At 36.6% G+C, this 18,009-nt stretch overlaps 1 protein-coding gene across 6 annotated transcripts in view; it reads right to left on the bottom strand.

The window, feature by feature from the left end:
- Nucleotides 1-18,009, bottom strand: part of TENM1 (teneurin transmembrane protein 1) — a 789,989-nt gene that overhangs the window by 173,783 nt on the left and 598,197 nt on the right. For all 6 annotated transcript variants that reach the window (XM_058713217.1, XM_058713216.1, XM_058713215.1 and 3 more), the window contains 3 exons: nt 9,594-9,779; nt 8,012-8,035; nt 5,909-6,055 (listed from right to left, as the gene is read on the bottom strand). In XM_058713217.1, the coding sequence (XP_058569200.1) occupies nt 5,909-6,055; nt 8,012-8,035; nt 9,594-9,779 (357 nt within the window). The remainder of the gene's footprint in view (nt 1-5,908; nt 6,056-8,011; nt 8,036-9,593; nt 9,780-18,009) is intronic.

The following is an 18,009-nucleotide window of genomic DNA, read 5'->3' on the forward strand; positions in this document are numbered from 1 at the left end:
CATCTCATTCATTGTCACAACTGCAAAGTAGGCAGATGTCAAGTACTACCAGCCTTAGTTGCTAGATAATGTAACAGAGGTGGTCACAGAGTGTTCAGGTGAGTTACAGAGTTTAGATTTTCCAATTTTGTATCTGGAAGAGTTTGTATCTGGAACCACTGGGCAGTTTAAGCACTCTTAAGTAAGTGAGGATCCTTTAATGAATGGGTTGTTTAGAAACGAGGGGGGCATGGTCAGAAGAGAATAATTAGGAATATGCTTTCTGACCTAGGTCTTCTGTCCCAAGCCAAATCTTAACAGTAAACGTGGAGAAGGTGTCTGGCCCTTAAACAGAGCAAATGTTACCAATTCATTGCTCCTTCTATTTCATTTTCCTATTTATTAAACACTGCAGCATGCTGGTGACATTCAAAACATGAGGCTTATTGATCCATGAGCTTATGTGTTCATAATTCACCCATGGTGCTGATTTCTAGATCTAGAAACACTATATCATAGAACAGGCTTGCAAATAGCTATTGTTCTTAATGAATGGTGACTTGTTATGAAGAATTATTCCTGGAAGATCATTCTCTTTTAGGCAATTAACTTATTGATTTTGCCAATGAATATGAATATAGACCGGTGGGAGAGTTTGTATAAGAGAAGCTTGGAAAACATGTGACAAATATTTAAAAGATCGGGGGAAAAGAGCTGTTCTGATTAAACACTCTTATTCCTCATCTTTTTAACCTCCTTGACAGTCTTTCCACAGTATCAAAAACCACCTTCCTTCCTCTACAACTAGAGTGAATAAAATGAAATCTCTGCTTGATAACTGAAGGTTGTATGAAATTCACACTGTTCTCTATGATCTGGCTAATGCCTAGCTTCATATTCTCATCTCCTACCAGTCTCTTCTTGGCTCATATTCCAGCCACAATGACTTGCCTTTCACTTCCTAGAAGAGCCTAGTACATTTCCATTGCAGGGCAGTTGTACATGCTGTTTCCTTGGCCTGGAGCATTCTGCTCCAGACTCATGTGGGGCCTCCCTTACCATGCAGACTTGGTTAGCTCCCTACACATGTCTCTAGCGCTCTAAAAATTTTATAGCACTGCTTACAGTTGCCAATATGTAGTTATTTGTGTCATTTCTTATTTAATATCTGTCTCCCTCCCTAGGCCATAAGCTCTATGAGGGCAGAAACTTGTCTTGTCATTTTCTCCCTAATGCCAACCACAATACTTGGCACGAAGTAGTAATGAATGAATGGAAAACTGGGTACTCAGTATGAAATGTCTGTCTGAAAGATAAACATTGGAGTCAAACATTTAGATCAGCATTATCCAATAACATTTTTTTAAGATGATGGGAATGCTCTAGATCTGTTCTAATAGTCACTAGTATCATGTGACGCCTGAGCCCTGGAGATGTGCCCAGTGCAGCTGAGAAATGGAATTTTTAATGTTATTTAAGTTAAACTGAAATAGTCACATTGACTAGTAGCTACCATATCAGACAGTGCAGATTTTGAGATTGCCAAATGGTTAGATGTTGGATGGTGTATAAACTTAGCCAAACAACATAACAGAGTTTGACATTTTCATGAGGTCCTATTTATCATTTTTTTCTATTGTGGTGGTTTCTTTCCTTGCTTTTATGTTTAAGAAGTCCTTTCCTGTCTTGAGATTGGTCACCTATATTTTCTTCTAATTGTGTTTGGGTTTTTTTTTTTTTTTTTTTACCTTTAACTCATTAATCAGCTGGAGTGTTTTGATTTCTCTTCGGCTTTTGGAATATGCTATAAATTGAAAATCTAAGGTTTTTTTTTTCCTCAGGAGTTGTCTGAGCATTCCTTCACAATGCTTCTTTTCCCTACTGATTTTTGATGCCAGTTATATAATCTACTAAATGTTTATTTGTCCTGGGGTGTGTTGCAGAGCTTTCATTTGGTTGTACTGATCTGTCTACTCTTCCATCTGTACCCCTTTGGTTTTTTAAATATTTTATTATTTATTTTTGAGAGAGCACAAGCAGGGGAGGGGCAGAGAGAGAGGGAGACACAGAACCTGAAACGGGCTCCAGGCTCTGAGCTGTCAGCACAGAGCCCGACGACGAGGGGCTCGAACTCACGGACCGTGAGATCATGACCTGAGCCAAAGTCGGACGCTTAACTAGCTGAGCCACCCAGATGCTCCAGTACCACTTTGTTTTAATGATCATAGCTTTAAAATATTCTTTAATGTCTGATAGTTCTAGCTTGTTCTCTTTGTTTAGGCTATTCTGATTCAGTTAGTGCAACGTCTAAACTTTTTTTCTCATGTCAATTTATATGTGCACATAATGCATGGTGATCACAATTTTTAAACTCCAAATCAGGACGCATGATTAACACAGGAAAACGTGGTCACCATTCACATCAATATTAAGTCTCCTCCAAGCACAGGGTTGTGCACGTGGTAGGTGCTTTTTGACTAAAAGGATAAAAGAGGTAGAGACATTTGATTGGTCTGTAATTTCTATGGTAGTTAGTTCTTATATATACAATGCATAAGACAGCTTTCCTTGTTTTGCATGTTAAGAAAACATCCAAAGGTGATTTGTTCTCTGTTCTGTTCTTACTGTTCAAGGAGCTCTTAGGTAGCTCCTAGACCAGCTGTGTCACCCACATATTCAATGCAGCCCAATTAGTTACTAAGAGTCACAATGCATTGAATCAGAGTGTGACTAAAGTCAAAGCTGCAGGAAACAGCAGCAATACTAATGAGTATTCAAAGCTGATTAGAATGCAAAAAAATCCTGCTATTCTTTAAGTATCAGCGATAATATGGAGCAATCAGGTAGCAGCTACTTGAAGCAATTGCTTGAAAGTGATTTTTTTTTGAGTGGGAAGATTTCTTAAGAATTACATTTTAAAAATGAGGACCATTTTTTCCCCAAAAGGTTCAACTGGCACTTTCTGATTTAATTGAAGCGCACACACACACATACACACATGCACAAATAAGTATGCAAATATTAATCATTAGTCATATTCAACTAAACGAATCCAGTAATTCTGGATAGCTGGAAAGCTGAAATCACCAAATGAAGGACATTTAATGTATTCTTATGGATAATATTTTAGCAGCATAAGAATGAAATTATTGTCCAAAATCTCAGTCATGGGGTTTTCAGAGGTTATTTAATCCATCTTTCCATCTCAAGGTACAACCAAATCTATATTTATCATCAATATCATCTTAATCCTACTAAAGGAGAAAAAATGGTAATTGGAACTGCTACTCCCTAAAGAAACAATCATAAAAATACACTGAACTCATATCAGGGTTGTTGATTTTTGATTCCCACATTAGATACACAGTTTTAAAGGAATGTTCAGAGGTCAATAGATATTTAGCAAAATCTTCTATACTTTTTGTGTCTATATATACCACAGATACTAAGAATTGATAGTCCATTAATTCATTAATGTTTTTTTTTTTTTTAATTTTTTTTTTCAACGTTTTTTATTTATTTTTGGGACAGAGAGAGACAGAGCATGAACGGGGGAGGGGCAGAGAGAGAGGGAGACACAGAATCGGAAACAGGCTCCAGGCTCCGAGCCATCGGCCCAGAGCCTGACGCGGGGCTCGAACTCACGGACCGCGAGATCGTGACCTGGCTGAAGTCGGACGCTTAACCGACTGCGCCACCCAGGCGCCCCTCATTAATGTTTAATCGATTCATTCATTAAACATTTTTGGCTGCCTCAAGGTGACCTTGAGGCCCTAAAAATGCTTGACAATTAAATATTCAATTATTTTTATCAAACTGTACTTTATTAAGGCAGGAAACTTATTTTGGCTCAACCCGGAGTTAGAAATTATAATCATATAGGTTGTTAAAGTATTTTCTGAGCATAAACCTTTCAATCAATATATCAACTGAGAAATCTCTATTACGACCTCAAATCCTTTTGGAATGCCCACCATAGTTTATACCTGGCTCTGTCATTTCCTTGTTATATGATCTTGAGCAACTTATTTAACTTCTCTGTGCCTCGGTTTCCTAATTTGTAAAGCAGTATATTAAGAGTAGTTCCTGCCTCATGGGGATTAAATGAAACAGTTCACATAAAGGACTCAGCACTGTGCCTTGTACATAGGAAATCCTAAATACAAGTAAGCTAATATTATTAGTGATTATATTGGGCATATAACTATAGATTCTGGGTCATGCTTAACATGTAACAAGAAAATCATACAGACAATATAGTTCAGTGCTTGATGGTATGGTGCATCTGATAAACCCCATGAAAGACTGGGATGGTGGATGTCAGAGGTTCCATGGGAGACATGGCTTGAGCTGGGATTTAAATGATAGAGAATGACAGGTGTCAAGGAAAAGGCACACCAGGTAAAGGGGCATATAACGAAAACGAAGTAAAGGAAGGTGAAGATGAATCTTGGAGGACCATAAATGTCCAGTAAATAGTTGATCGGTACACCATTTAATTGAAAATCTCACTCTGGCTTCCCAAATAAAATTTTCAACTTAGATAGGTAGCAAGCAGTCTCTTCAGAAAATGGCTGTTACCCTAAGTGTAACGTATGTGTACATGTGTGTGCGTGTGAAGGGAAGAGTGGCATAGGCTATCACCTTTTAAGGAGTCCACGTGAATTGTCCATTTAATACTTATAATAACCCTATTTGAGGGTTAATATTATTATCAGCCCCATTTTGGAGATAAGGAGATTAAAGCTCAGAGATCTCAAGAAACTTTTCCCAAATCATACAGCCAGTAAGTACATAGCAGCCAGAAAGTCTAACTTCAAAGCTCTGTTCTCTTAAACACAAAGTTGCTTCCACTTAAAATTCATAAGGTCTTATAATTTTTTAAGGTAAATTGCTAGCCAGAACTAGTCAAGGGGGAAGCTCTTACACCCAGTGTGTGCTTAAACTATGATTGCTAGCTTATTGACTTAAGCCTCATGTTTGGGTTCAGATGACAAGGTTTATAATTGTCTAAGCAAATATAGAAACCTGAGGAGTCAAATTTAATGATCTACTTCATTTTAAGATAATAGGTAGAAACTAGAAATAAAGCCTTTTTTTTTTTTTTTTTAGAAATAAAGCTTTTTATTAACTTCATGTTTCCTTGAGTAGACAGAAAGAGGAAAGTGAGGATTTGTTGTTTTAGCTTCATTCAGAGGTGATTTAGGCTGTTTTGAGGTCTGATTGAACAATGTATTGGATACTTTTGTTTGCTTGACTGAAAAAGGAGTGTTACCCGGAGACCTTGGAGCCAATATGGCTTTTGAAAATATCATGTGCAGCTCTTGAATTAAATATAATTATTCTACTGTGCATTGTCTTGGATGCTGTGTCCTTTGAAAGATACAAAGCATTACTAAGAGGTAGAGACATAAGAGGTTGTTCTCAACGACTAAGAACAAAGAAAATTATTTCACAGTGTGTACAATGCAAGCTACACTAGCATCTGACAGTACGAACAGGGGTACAAAGATTTCATTTGCTATAATAGATGCCACAGAGATGGGAGGCAGCATGGCTACTGTAGTTAAGAAAACAGACTCTAAAGTCATAGAGACCTGAACTGGAACCTGGGCTCTGTGACTTTCTAGCTGTGTGACCTTGGAAAAGTCACATACTCTTCCACTCTAAGTATTAGTTTTCCCATCTATAAGTAGGGAAAGTAATGCCTATACCTCATGGCATTGCTGTGAGAATTAAATGAGATATAATGCAAGCAGAGTTTGCAATGTTGCTTGATCATAGTAAGTATTCAATACACCGAGATTTAAAAAAAAATAGCATGACCGTCTATAATCAATATTGTTTATATGAAGGATTCCCAATTTTCACTCTTAGCCAGATTGGTTATCACATCGCTTCTAATATTTACATTTCATGAAGAACTCACCTCCATCATTGTCCAAGTTATCTCCACAAAGCATTTCCATGACAACATTGCAGCCTGTGCCACTCCAACCCACCTGACACACACAGTGCCAACCATTTTGATCCAGGGTACATCGTCCATTTCCAAAGCAGAGCCCTGGGCAGCCATCTGGAAAGACAGCAGAGAATAACAATCATGGAGGCACTGGCATGGGATTGGCCAACAATGATGTCTCTACCTATAGGAAAATATCTAATCATCTGGGCTCCATTCAGATAAGGTGTTGAATAAATGGAAGAGGAGCTCGCTGGCTTATAAAACCTTCCCAGGGAACTTGTTACCCCTCACTCTGCTGTGCTTTTCCTCAGAGAGCCAATTAAGCCTTATTAATGCTAACCCCAATTCCCACCCTCTGCTTTACATGGGATGAAAACTATGATGGGGACAAAAAATGTGGGGTTTTTTTTGTTGTTTTCTTTTCAAAAAAAGTATCTTCTCAGCTCAATCAAAACCAGATGGACGATACTGTACCTAGTTATGGCCAATAAGCTAGGGAAAGACAACAGTTTCTACGAAAAGAAGCTTCCCCTACCTACTTCTCGTCTGTACTGATTTTTCCTTTGTGATACGCTGCTTCAGGACTTAGGTGCATGGCTACACAGTTCAGACCACACCATTAAATATTTGCCCGTAGAATACCTTAGAAATGTGCTGCAGTTGCTTTGCATTTATTCAGCTGTTTTCTTTAAGATTGTTATTGATCTGAGGGCTAAGGATTAAATTTTTACTTATCTGGTATCTCGCTCAGAAGCTAGCATAATATTAAGCCTGCAGTAAGTGCTCAACAAACGTTTATCGAACTAATGAATGCCAAATTGAGACTTTCAGGATTCTAGAGAATAACTGGATAAATAGAGGAAATTGTTGAGCTCAAATGACTTCCATCCATTGATAAACCACAAACACTAACAACGGTCTCCATTTAGACTCTGAATTTCTCAGGGATGCCCTACTCTTTCTACCAACAGTTCCGAGTTCAGCTATTCCAAAGGGCAGCCGTGTAGGCGCCAAGCGCTCAGTGGACAGATGAACGGAGATGGCCATAATGGCACATAGCTGCTGGACATTTTCCCAGTAGCAGCACAAGACCAGATCTGAATTTTACTGGAGAGAGTCCAATCAATAGTCTTTTCATTTGCTGTCTTTGAGAGAAGAGTCCAGAAGTATGAAGAGCAAAATAAGTTTTGAAAAATCTGCAGATATAACCCAGTGTTCCTTCCAAATGGTTTTCTAAGTAACTATCAACAGACCAGATGAAGAAAAAACTTAAAAATAAAATGACAGATGGCTGTTAGAAAATATGAAAAGACTCTCTCTCATTATATACATACATATTAAATATATATATATATATGTATATATATATATATATATATATATGTTTCTCAAGGAGTGGTATATGGGATGAATATATACAGGTTTAAGAAAAGAATTCATCCAGTTCCATTGTCATGGATGTACAATGGATAAAGAGAAATCAGGGGTAATTTGGAAAATATTCAACCTTCTGAGATGGAGGTAATGAAAGGCACCAGGGTATCTGACAGAAAGCCCCTTACTGTCTCTATCAAAGGCAGATCCTTGGGGGATGCACGAGGGGTTACTTATAACAGGATGACTCCTCTGTCCTTGAAAGGATACTGTATATGGACTTAGAGTCCCATTGTTATGTCAAAGAAAATGTTCAGCTGTCTATCCAAACCTAGTTCATTATAACGAATTACCTGTGTTGTACACAAAGACATATGCACAAACACACACACGCACCAAACTCCATAGAGAGCCAAGGAAAAATAGTTCTTAAAACTGCTTTTCAATCTATTATACCCACTGGCAAAAGACAGCTCTTTGACGTTAGAAAAACAAATTACTTTTCAGTCCGACTATTAGAGCAGGAACCTGACACTATCACACTTCAGGAAGCCTGCCAAAAGTAAACACACAAACCCAACCAACCAGCCAACCAACCAACCAACACAAAACCCCACCCACCCTGCCTTTACCACATGCATAGTTTCTGTTCATGGTATTTTTCTGTTATAAAACGAGTGAGAAAAATCTTACCTCGGACAGCATCTAAGTAGTGAGCTGAAAGGGGGAGGAAAAGAGCGATTGAATGAATTTCTGGGAGACCACAGCTATACAACATGTATTAATGGTTTGCCATCTGTTGCCTGGGAGTGGAACAGCAAACTGTGAACTGCCGAAATGCCTACAGCTCACAAGTTGGTACATGGGCCTGTGTAGTTTGTGAATAATATTTTCTGTGGGAAAGATATTAATGGCTTTTCTGCAACAAACTCTATGAGGTTTCCTAAAAAAAAGTGTCACATTTCATTAAAAGTATGAGAGCTGCATTTTTACATTTCAGTAATAACTTTCGTGAAAAAGCACTAGCTTGAACTTCTTATTAGTAATATCTTGAGAAGGGAGTTCTGGAGTAACCACCTTCGGTAATCATCACAATATTTAAATCCTCTTATGTGAAGGCAATAAACTTACTGTAGAGCAGGAATGTAATTACTTAAGCTGCATCAGAATCTCACCCCTCACCACCTTTTTAATGAATCTACAATATTTTCCACAGTCACAGAACAAGACTTACTGTACCTTCAGTAGAGTAGTAATGCAGTTTATTAAGATTATATGTTATATATATTATACATTACTCTGGCAGTTTCCAACCATTATAACAAAATACTTTCACCTAAAAATGAAAGCTGTGTTATAGTCTGGGGCGGGGGGGGGGGGGGCGGTGGGGTAGGAAAAGCCCACAAACAGTGAATTGGGTATCCAGGCCTTTGCTCTGCATGAATTTTCTGTGTGCTCGTGGAATGCCACCAGAACACTCAGTGACCCACTTTCCTTAGCTGAACAATGGGAGTCGTACCGGTCCGTCTGTACGTGCAGGAGGCCTTTGTGGCAGATACTCATATGTGCCAAGGACTTTGATTTTTTCTTGAAAAAAAAAAATAAAAGTGCTTTCAAACGGAAACTTTAGTTATTATTGCTATTTTTTATAATGTGAAGACCACGTGATAGATTTGTTACATAGGCTTTCTCACACCCACAGACTGTTCTCCCAGGCACCATCCTGAACATCAGTGCAATTGGTGACAAGGGATGGGAGAGGGTGGATGCCTCGGCCCAAAGGTTCTACGCCACCCGATAAACAGTGCAACACAGATGTTCTGTTGATGGTAGGTCAGGAATGTCTTCCTCATATACATTAAAGACAGCTCCTAATGATATCGAATGGCCCCTGTTAAAGCAGTCCCATTTAATGAAATTGCCTCTAAGTGCTTTCAACCGAAACAACCTATACTTTTCAAAAGGAAAAATGGGCAGTGAATGTTACGTTCACAACAAAAGCACTTCTTTTATTAACTAATGACACTTTATTCCAATGTATCATCTTTCATTTGAGTAACTCAAAGCACTAGAAAACAGAAACTCTAAGGAATACTGAAGTAATGGGAAACCAGGAAAACTCCCAGTTAACCAACCTTGCAAACTTGTGGCTCCCCCTCCTCCCCTTTCTCACCTCCAACCTCAAGTTCTGTGAAAAGCCTGGTGACTGATCCCTAAACTGCTTTTCCTTGTTCAGTTAATACAATTTACTTTTGCGCATTATGGCGGTACTTACCAATGGTGCAGTGGTCGCCCTCCCATCCAGGGCTACACTCACATTTTCCATCTTTGCACTGGCCATGCTCAGCACAGTGAGAATGACAGGAGCGTTCTTCACATGTGGGTCCTACCCAGCCTTCTTCACACTGGCAAATTCCCCTTGAGCAGACTCCGTGGCTACCACACTCCATGGTACAGAGCTCTGTGGGAGATTCAAGGAAGATACATTTACATATTGTATTAAAACCAGAGTCTACTCTTCCCAAAAGACATTAGAATTACCAAAAATCCCACTCTACATTTATATTTTAAATATATAAACTAAATGTCACGGGGCACCTGGGTGGCTCAGTCATTTGAGCGTCCGACCTCGGCTCAGGTCATGATCTCATGGTTTGTGAGTTCAAGCCCCGTGTCGGGTTCTGTGCTGACAGCTCGGAGCCTGGAGCCTGCTTCGGATTCTGTGTCTCCCTCTCTCTCTGCCCCTCCCCCACTCATACTCTGTGTGTGTGTGTGTGTGTGTGTGTGTGTGTGTGTCTCTCAAAGATAAACATTAAAAAATTCAAAAAAAAGTCACAAAGACCTCTAGCATTTGAGTGACTGTGCAAGGAACTCTATAAAAAAGATAGTTAAGTCTCTAAGTATAAAATAAACCTGAAGTCAAATTGATTTTGAAAAGTCCATAAAATGATAATGGCATTCAAGGCTTAGAAATGAAGTCAATGCCAAACAAATGTCAAGTGGGTTTCACTAAAAATTCATTAAGATCACAAATAATGTTACAAGGATTTTATGATGCTACAAGCAATCACTGAGGAAAACACACGCACACATGGTAAAATAGTGCTCTAATTTCATTCAGAAAGAGAGGTTCTACAATTGGAAAGAAAGAGCTTTTCTAATAAAATTTATAATATACAAAAGGTAAAGCTGCCAGTGATGGTAATCAACTGGTTTCCCTGAACATACTAACAATAACTGCATTTATTATAAGCATTTAAAATGAATCCTGGTTGATTAAAATATAGTCTTATCTTGAAATGTCATTCGTAATTTGGCCAATATAATCAAGTTGTATACGGCTCTGCTGAGGTTCTCTCCTCGTCCCCTTGACTTGTTTTTGAGAAATGCTGAATATTAATAAAGTCATGACAGTAGAGAAGCTAAAATAAAAGTTTGGCAAACCTTTTTCTTGACCGAATACCCTTGCTGGAGGAGGAAATCGGGGATAAAAGCCTAGGGAAAGAATGCGATAGAAGTAACACAACAGGTTTTGGGTACACTTGGCCATATACCCTTGAAAGAAACAGAGAGTGTTCTGGAAGCCAAGTGATCTATCTTTCATAATCTCAAATTCTGAAACTGGTTTTATGTATTAAGAGGTAATGACAAGTGATGATATCAGTATTACCCTATATTACCTGTAACAAGGCTCTTTCTATGTAACAAAATTTTCGACTCTACAGATAGAGTTATTTTTCAGTAGGTGAGAATATTCTTCTGATAAACCCATGGCTATAGACTTTATTACTGTATAAATCAACTTGTTTACTAATTCATTCACAAGTATTCTCTGTAGGTCAAAGTACGATAGAAAGAATAGTGGACATGAGGTAAGGATTCCTCTGCTTAAAGGTTTATACCCTTAGGAAAATTGCTAACATGTTCTGTTAATCTCTGCTTGTTTTACTACACAATGGAAGTAATAATTACATCTCACATGGTTGTTGGACAGATTTGAGACATATTTTGGAGGTAGAACCCATAGAAGTTCCTCAAGACTAGATATGGGAATTGAAGGAAAGGGAAAAATGAAAGTTTTGGCTTAAACAAGTAGGTGGATACTGCTGCCATTACTGAAATGGGAAAGGTTAAGGGAAGAATAAGGATAGAAGATCAAACATTAACCTTGAGATAATGTATAGACAGCCAAGTGAATTTGACAGGCCAGGGCTGGAGATACGAAATTGGCAATCATTAGCCCAAAGGTGGTATGTAAAGGCATGGGACCAGATGATATCCCCAAGGAGGGAAGATAGACAACTCCTGAAATGAGCCCTAAGGTATCTCATGATTTAAAGATAAGGTTATAAAAAGAGGAGCCATCAAAAGGAGACCGGCAAGGAGAGGTAGGTAGTGAGCGATAGGAGGAAATCCAAGAGATTGTGGCCTAACTAAAGCCAAAAGAGGACCTTTTTTCAAGAAGAGAGTAGCTAGCAGTATACTATTACTGAGAAGTCAAGTGAGATTTAGGCAGAGAAGTGCCACTGAATTTTTCAATATGGAAGTTGGTGGCTTTAGGAAGAGCTATACTGATTAAGTAGCAGCCGGTAAAGTCAGATTTGAATGGGTAGAAGAGTGGATGGAAAACTGTGTGTGGGATCACCAGATTGTAAGAAAAGTATAGAATCCAGAAAATACAAAAAGGGGAGGGTTGCCTAATAAATGGTAATTCAAGTAGGTTGATCTTGAAATAGCACCTACTCTCTATATTTTGGTTCTGAATCTCTAACTGATAACCTGGATTCATAATTTCAGTTCTTGTAGTGAATCTGAGATTGTAATTATGCTCCTTTAATGGCCTCCCCCAAGGCAGAACTGAAAGGGCCTTTCTAAGATTAGGGAGCTAAACTGGTCAAAGCCAATCAAGTCAGAGCTAACAGAAACAGTAAGAGGCAAATATTTTGTATACATTGTTTTATATAACTATGAATTTTAGGCATAGAAAAATATACCATTCTGGTGATTTCCTGAAAAGAGGACTAGATGAACAGTATCAGCAAAATGGCAGATTAGGCTATCCTTAAATCATCTCAATATAAACCTTAGAAATGTTGACGATAATGTAGTAATTTAAAAAAATTACATGTCTTGGCTCACAATAAAACAGAATTATCAAATATCAGAAGCAAAGAGGGTGCTAACAGCCAAAGAAGTCAGCGTATAAGTCAATCTTCTGGCAGCTTTGAGTGGTTATTATACCCAGTAACAACTAGGGGCTTGGGTATTTACTTCCACAGAGGAAAAAGGGATGAGGTTTTTGGCTCATTAAGATGGGGAGTTGGACTAAAACTCCTGCAGAAAGCAGGGACCCTTGAAGGGATGCAATCTCAGTGAGATGGCGACTAATAAACTCTATCCACTCACCCAGAGCGATGGCAAAAAAAGCATTAACTATACTCCTCCTCCTACTAAATTTTGGAGTTAGAAAGCAATATTGAAATAAAATACTACATAATAATAATAATAATAATAATAATACGTGCAATAGGGTTCCCTGAGTGAAATATTTCCAAAACTTTGTACTATTCAGGAATTAAGTAAGATACTCTGTCGAGTATATATATAAATATTTAAAGGTGGAATTGTTTCTAGTAACTGTGACCTAGGTAATTTTTACTATTCTTTCCTGATGGCAACCGGAAAATCTAGACAAAATATATTTAAAAATCTGTTACATGTTATTGGGGTTCACAAAAGAGTAAATTATTACTGGGCTACATTCCAGGAAAAAAAGAAAACCAAGAGAGGTGGGTCTGACATTTATGGATGCTTTTCCTCTAGAAGTAGCTGTCAATTCTGGTAGAGGCAGCTGGAAGACTCAGAAACTGAGTAGAGCTTTTGTCAGTCTCATGAGTGCAGAAAAAAATATTTGACTACATAATGGCTAAGAAATTTCTAATACTGAAGATAATATCCAGCCAAATATATGCACCATAATTGAATGAACAAAAAAGAGAAAAAAACAAATTTATAATCATAGTGAGGGACTTTAACGACCCCCTTTCTCATGAACTGATGATAGAACAAGCAGACAACAAATAAGAAAGGATATGAAATATCTGAGTAGCATGATTAACAAATCTGATCTAATTGCCACATATAGAGCACTGTCATAAATGGCTAAAAGATGCAAATAATTTTCAAGTGCTCACGGAACATTTACAAATATTGACCACATGCTGGGCTACAAAGCAAGTCTCAATGTATTTCAAAGTTCGGCAATTATTTATAGCATGTTTTTTGCCCACTGTGGAATAAGACTTGAAATCAAAATACAAACAAAAAAGATAACTATAAAATGCACATACATTTGGAAATTACAAAATATCCCTCTGAAAAAATGATGGAACAACAACAAAAAAGAGAAATCATCATGGAAAGTAGAAAATACTTTGAAATGAATGAAAATAGAATGGACATCCCAAGATTTGTATAACTCAATCCATGCATATAGGAAAACCCATAAGGTAGAAAGGAAAACCAGCAGAAAACAGTGACCCATGCATCCATTCTAAGAAGTTAGAAAAAAAAAAAAAGCAAAGTAAACTCAAGGAACGTAGAAGACAGAAAATGGTAATTATAAGAGCTGAAATTAATTAAATAGGAACCAAACAGAAAGCCAATACTTGAAAATTTGCATAGCCCAAAAAACCCTGATAAACTTCTGATAGGGACTGATCAAGAAGAAAATACAGAAGACCCAAATAACCAATATCATGAATGAAAAAGATGGGATTGCTACTGACTATATAAACATAAAACATTATAAAAGAATATGAAAAACAACTTTTCAATACATTTGAAAATTTCAATGAAATGGACAAATTCCTAGCAAACACAACTTACAATAACAAACATACACACAAAAGGAAACTAAATAGCTTCTATAAAGAACCTGAATCCACAATGAAAAATATTCCCACAAAGAAAATCACAGGCTCAGATGACTTCACTTGTAAATATACCAAACTTTTTTAAGGAAGAAAAGGTGCCAGTCTTGAATAACCATTTCCAAAGAATAGAGGAAACACCACCATATGAGTTATGAGGCCAGCATAACCTTGATATAAAATTCTTACGAGAATATTATAGGAAAAAAATATAGGCCAATCTCACTCATATGAATGCAAAAATCTTTTTTTAAAACAATTTTTTAACCTTTATTTATTTTTGAGAGACCGAGAGAGACAGAGCATGAGCAGGGGAGTGGCAGAAAGAGAAGGAGACACAGAATCTGAAGCAGGCTCCAGGCTCTGAGCTGTCGGCACACAGCCCAACGTTCAACACAGGGCTCGAACCCATGAACCATGAGATCATGATCTGAGCCGAAGTTGGACGCTTAACCGACTGAGCCACCCAGGCCCCCCGAATGCAAAAATCTTAAACAAATACTAACACAACAAATCTAGCATTACATAACATGAAGTAATATAATGACCAATTTTTGCTTATTCTAAGAATACACGATTACGTTAACATCTGAAATCAACGTAATTCATCACATATATGGAATAAAAGAAAAAAATCATATGATCATCTAAATAGATATATAAGTATTTGGTAAAATACTAAACATCTATTCATGATAAAGACTTATAGCAAACTAAGACTAAGAGGAACTTTAATCTGATAAAGATTAGCTACAAAAAACCCACAGCAAACATCACGTTTAATAGTGAGATGTTGAAAATTCTTCTATTACTGAGACTGAGAAAAGATGCCTATGATCATCACTTCTATACAACATAATTTTAGAGGCCCTAGCCAGTGTAATAATGTAAGAAAGAGAAAAAAATGATAAAAACTGAAGAGGAATAAATATAGCCATCATTATTCAAAGATAGGATGACTGTGTGCATACAAACTACAAAAATAATCTATATAGATAAATTATTAGAATTAATATGTGAGAGGCACCTGGGTGGCTCAGTCGGTTGAACGACTGACTTCAGCTCAGGTCATGATCTCAAGGTTTGTAAGTTTGAGCCCCGCGTCGGGCTCTGTGCTGACAGCTCAGAGCCTGGAGCCTGGTTCTGATTCTGTGTCTCCCTCTCTGCCCCTCCCCCACTCATGCTCTGTCTCTCTGTCTCAGAAATAAACATTAAAAAAAATAAAAAGAAAAAAAGAAAAAATGCTATAAGTGGTAGAATATATTCACAGCACGTATAACTGAAAAACAGCTTGTATCCAGGATATACAAAGAACTTCTTCAAATCAATAATAACAAGACACATAACTCAATACAAAAATGAGCAAGAGACCTGAAGAGGTATTTCATAAAAGAGGATATCCAAATCTACAAAAGTATATGAAAACATACTTGGCATCATCACTTATCAAAGAGATACAAAATCAAATAACAATGAAATATCACTGCACACCCACAAGAATGGTTCAAACCTAAAAGACTGTCAGTAATAAGTGTTGATGACAATGTGAAGTAAGAAAAAGTCTCATATACTAAATGGGATTGTGTAAATTGGTACAACCACTTTGGAAAACTCTTTGACATTATCTGCTAAGTTTGATATATGTATACCCTGTGGCTCAGTGATTCCACTTCTCAGTATTTACTCCACAAAAGTGTAAGAAAGCAAATATTCACCGAAAGATAGGTATAAAAGTGTTCATAGAATTATATATACTAGGCAAAAAATGGAAATGCTTTAAAGATCCATCAACAATAGAAGATATAACTGTAGTATCTTTGCAAAAAATAGTGTATCGATGTGAAAATGGATGATCTATAGCAATGTGCCATAATATAGATGAATCCCTCTAAAAATACTGTTGAGTGAAAGAAATGAAATGCAAAATCATGTGTACTATAAGATTCCATTAATAAAATTTCTGGAAAGCAGGCAAGTATTAAAAGTCAGGACAGTTACCTTGGGGAGGAAAGTTAGGAGGAGGTAATAATTGGGGAGGGGCACAAAGGAAGCTTCTGGGGATAAGTATCCTATATTTTCACTTGGGTGGTAGTTAACAGGGATTTCATACTTAGATAATTCACTAGGCCGTACACTTATGACTTTTGTACTTTTCTGTATATGTGTTATATTTTAATAAAATGTAAAGAAATTAGTTGTAATGCCCAAAAGAACAGAAACAGTATATACAACTTCCTAACCAGAAGAGGTGGAAAAAGAATGAAGATAGCTCAATCAAAGAAAAAGTAGAAAAGAGGGAGAAGACATAGAAAAAATAAATATTATAAATAGAAGGCACAAAAGAAGATTTTGGGCTATAAATACAAACATGTCAGTAATCCCAGTAAATAAAAACAAAGTGAGCCTGAAATTGAAAAGAGAGAGACTCTGGAATTGAGTGGAAAAGAAATTATAGTTATGTTCTTTCTGTTAATAAGAGATATGCTGAAATATACTAATACAAATTTAGGAATAAAAGGAAAAAAGCATTCTAGGAAATTACTGTCCAGAGAAACTTGGTATAGCTATAACATTATCAGATGAAATAGATCTCAGGGTATAAAGCATTATTATGGATAAAGAGAGTCATTATGTAATGATAAAAGGAATAATTCACCAGGGAGATCTAACAATCCAGACCATAGAAGAAAATATGGCTTCTAGATAGATAAAACAAAAGCTTGACAGAATGATAATAAGATGAACTAAAAATTTCACAATCAGTAATAAGAAGATAAAAAATTAGTGAGGATGTAGAAAATCTGTATAGTACAATTAACAACTTTAATATACTGGATATATATGGAACCTCAAAGCTATGATTATGTGATGCATATTCTTTTCAAGCACATACAGAATACCTACAAAACTGACAAATAGTAGTTCACAAGGCAAGGCTCAATAAATGGCAAAGATTTTACATCATACAGATCATGATGTCTCAGCAAAATGTACTAAAGTTAGAAATCAATAAACAAAAAGAAAAAAGAAAAACCCACAGAAAAGTGTTCTTTAAAAACACACTTTAAAATAATTCATGGATTACATAAAAAATTATATTGGAAATTAGGAACTCAATAACAATGAAAGTATACTATTTATAAAAACTTGTGGGATGCAGCTTAGACAGTTACTTAAAGGAAATTTACAGCCTTACATACATTTAATAGAAAGAACAATTGAAAATTAATGAACAAAGTGTTCAACTCAAAAAACTTAGAAAAAGGACTGCATATAAGTAGAAGGAAGGAAACAGTAAAGGTAAGAGCAGAAGTTAATGAAACCAGAAACAAAGAAACAATAGAAAATATCAACAAAACCAAAATCTATGTCTTTGGCATGAATAATAAAAAAGAGAGCCCTCTGGCAAGAGAAAGCAAGGAAAATAAGAAATTATACAAATAAACACTAAAGATTAAAAAATAAAAATAAAGAAGAGTGCTATGAAAACCTTTATGCCAGTAAGTTTGAAACCTAGATGAAGTACACATTTTTCAAGAAAACAAAATGGACTTAGAAAGCCTGAATATACATTAATGACACTGAAAATGGCCTACATGGTTTTGTAGGTGTATTTTGCCAAACTTCCAAGGAACAGATATTCTCTACTTTAAGCAATAACAGAGAACAGGAAAATAGAGAAGTCTTCCTGAATGATTTTGTAAGACTGTATAATCTAGTTCCAAAATGGGGTAAGAAAAGAAGGGACTTTTTTTATAG

This window comes from Neofelis nebulosa, chromosome X (assembly GCF_028018385.1).
Source record: "Neofelis nebulosa isolate mNeoNeb1 chromosome X, mNeoNeb1.pri, whole genome shotgun sequence".
NCBI classification, from domain to species: domain Eukaryota; kingdom Metazoa; phylum Chordata; class Mammalia; order Carnivora; family Felidae; genus Neofelis; species Neofelis nebulosa.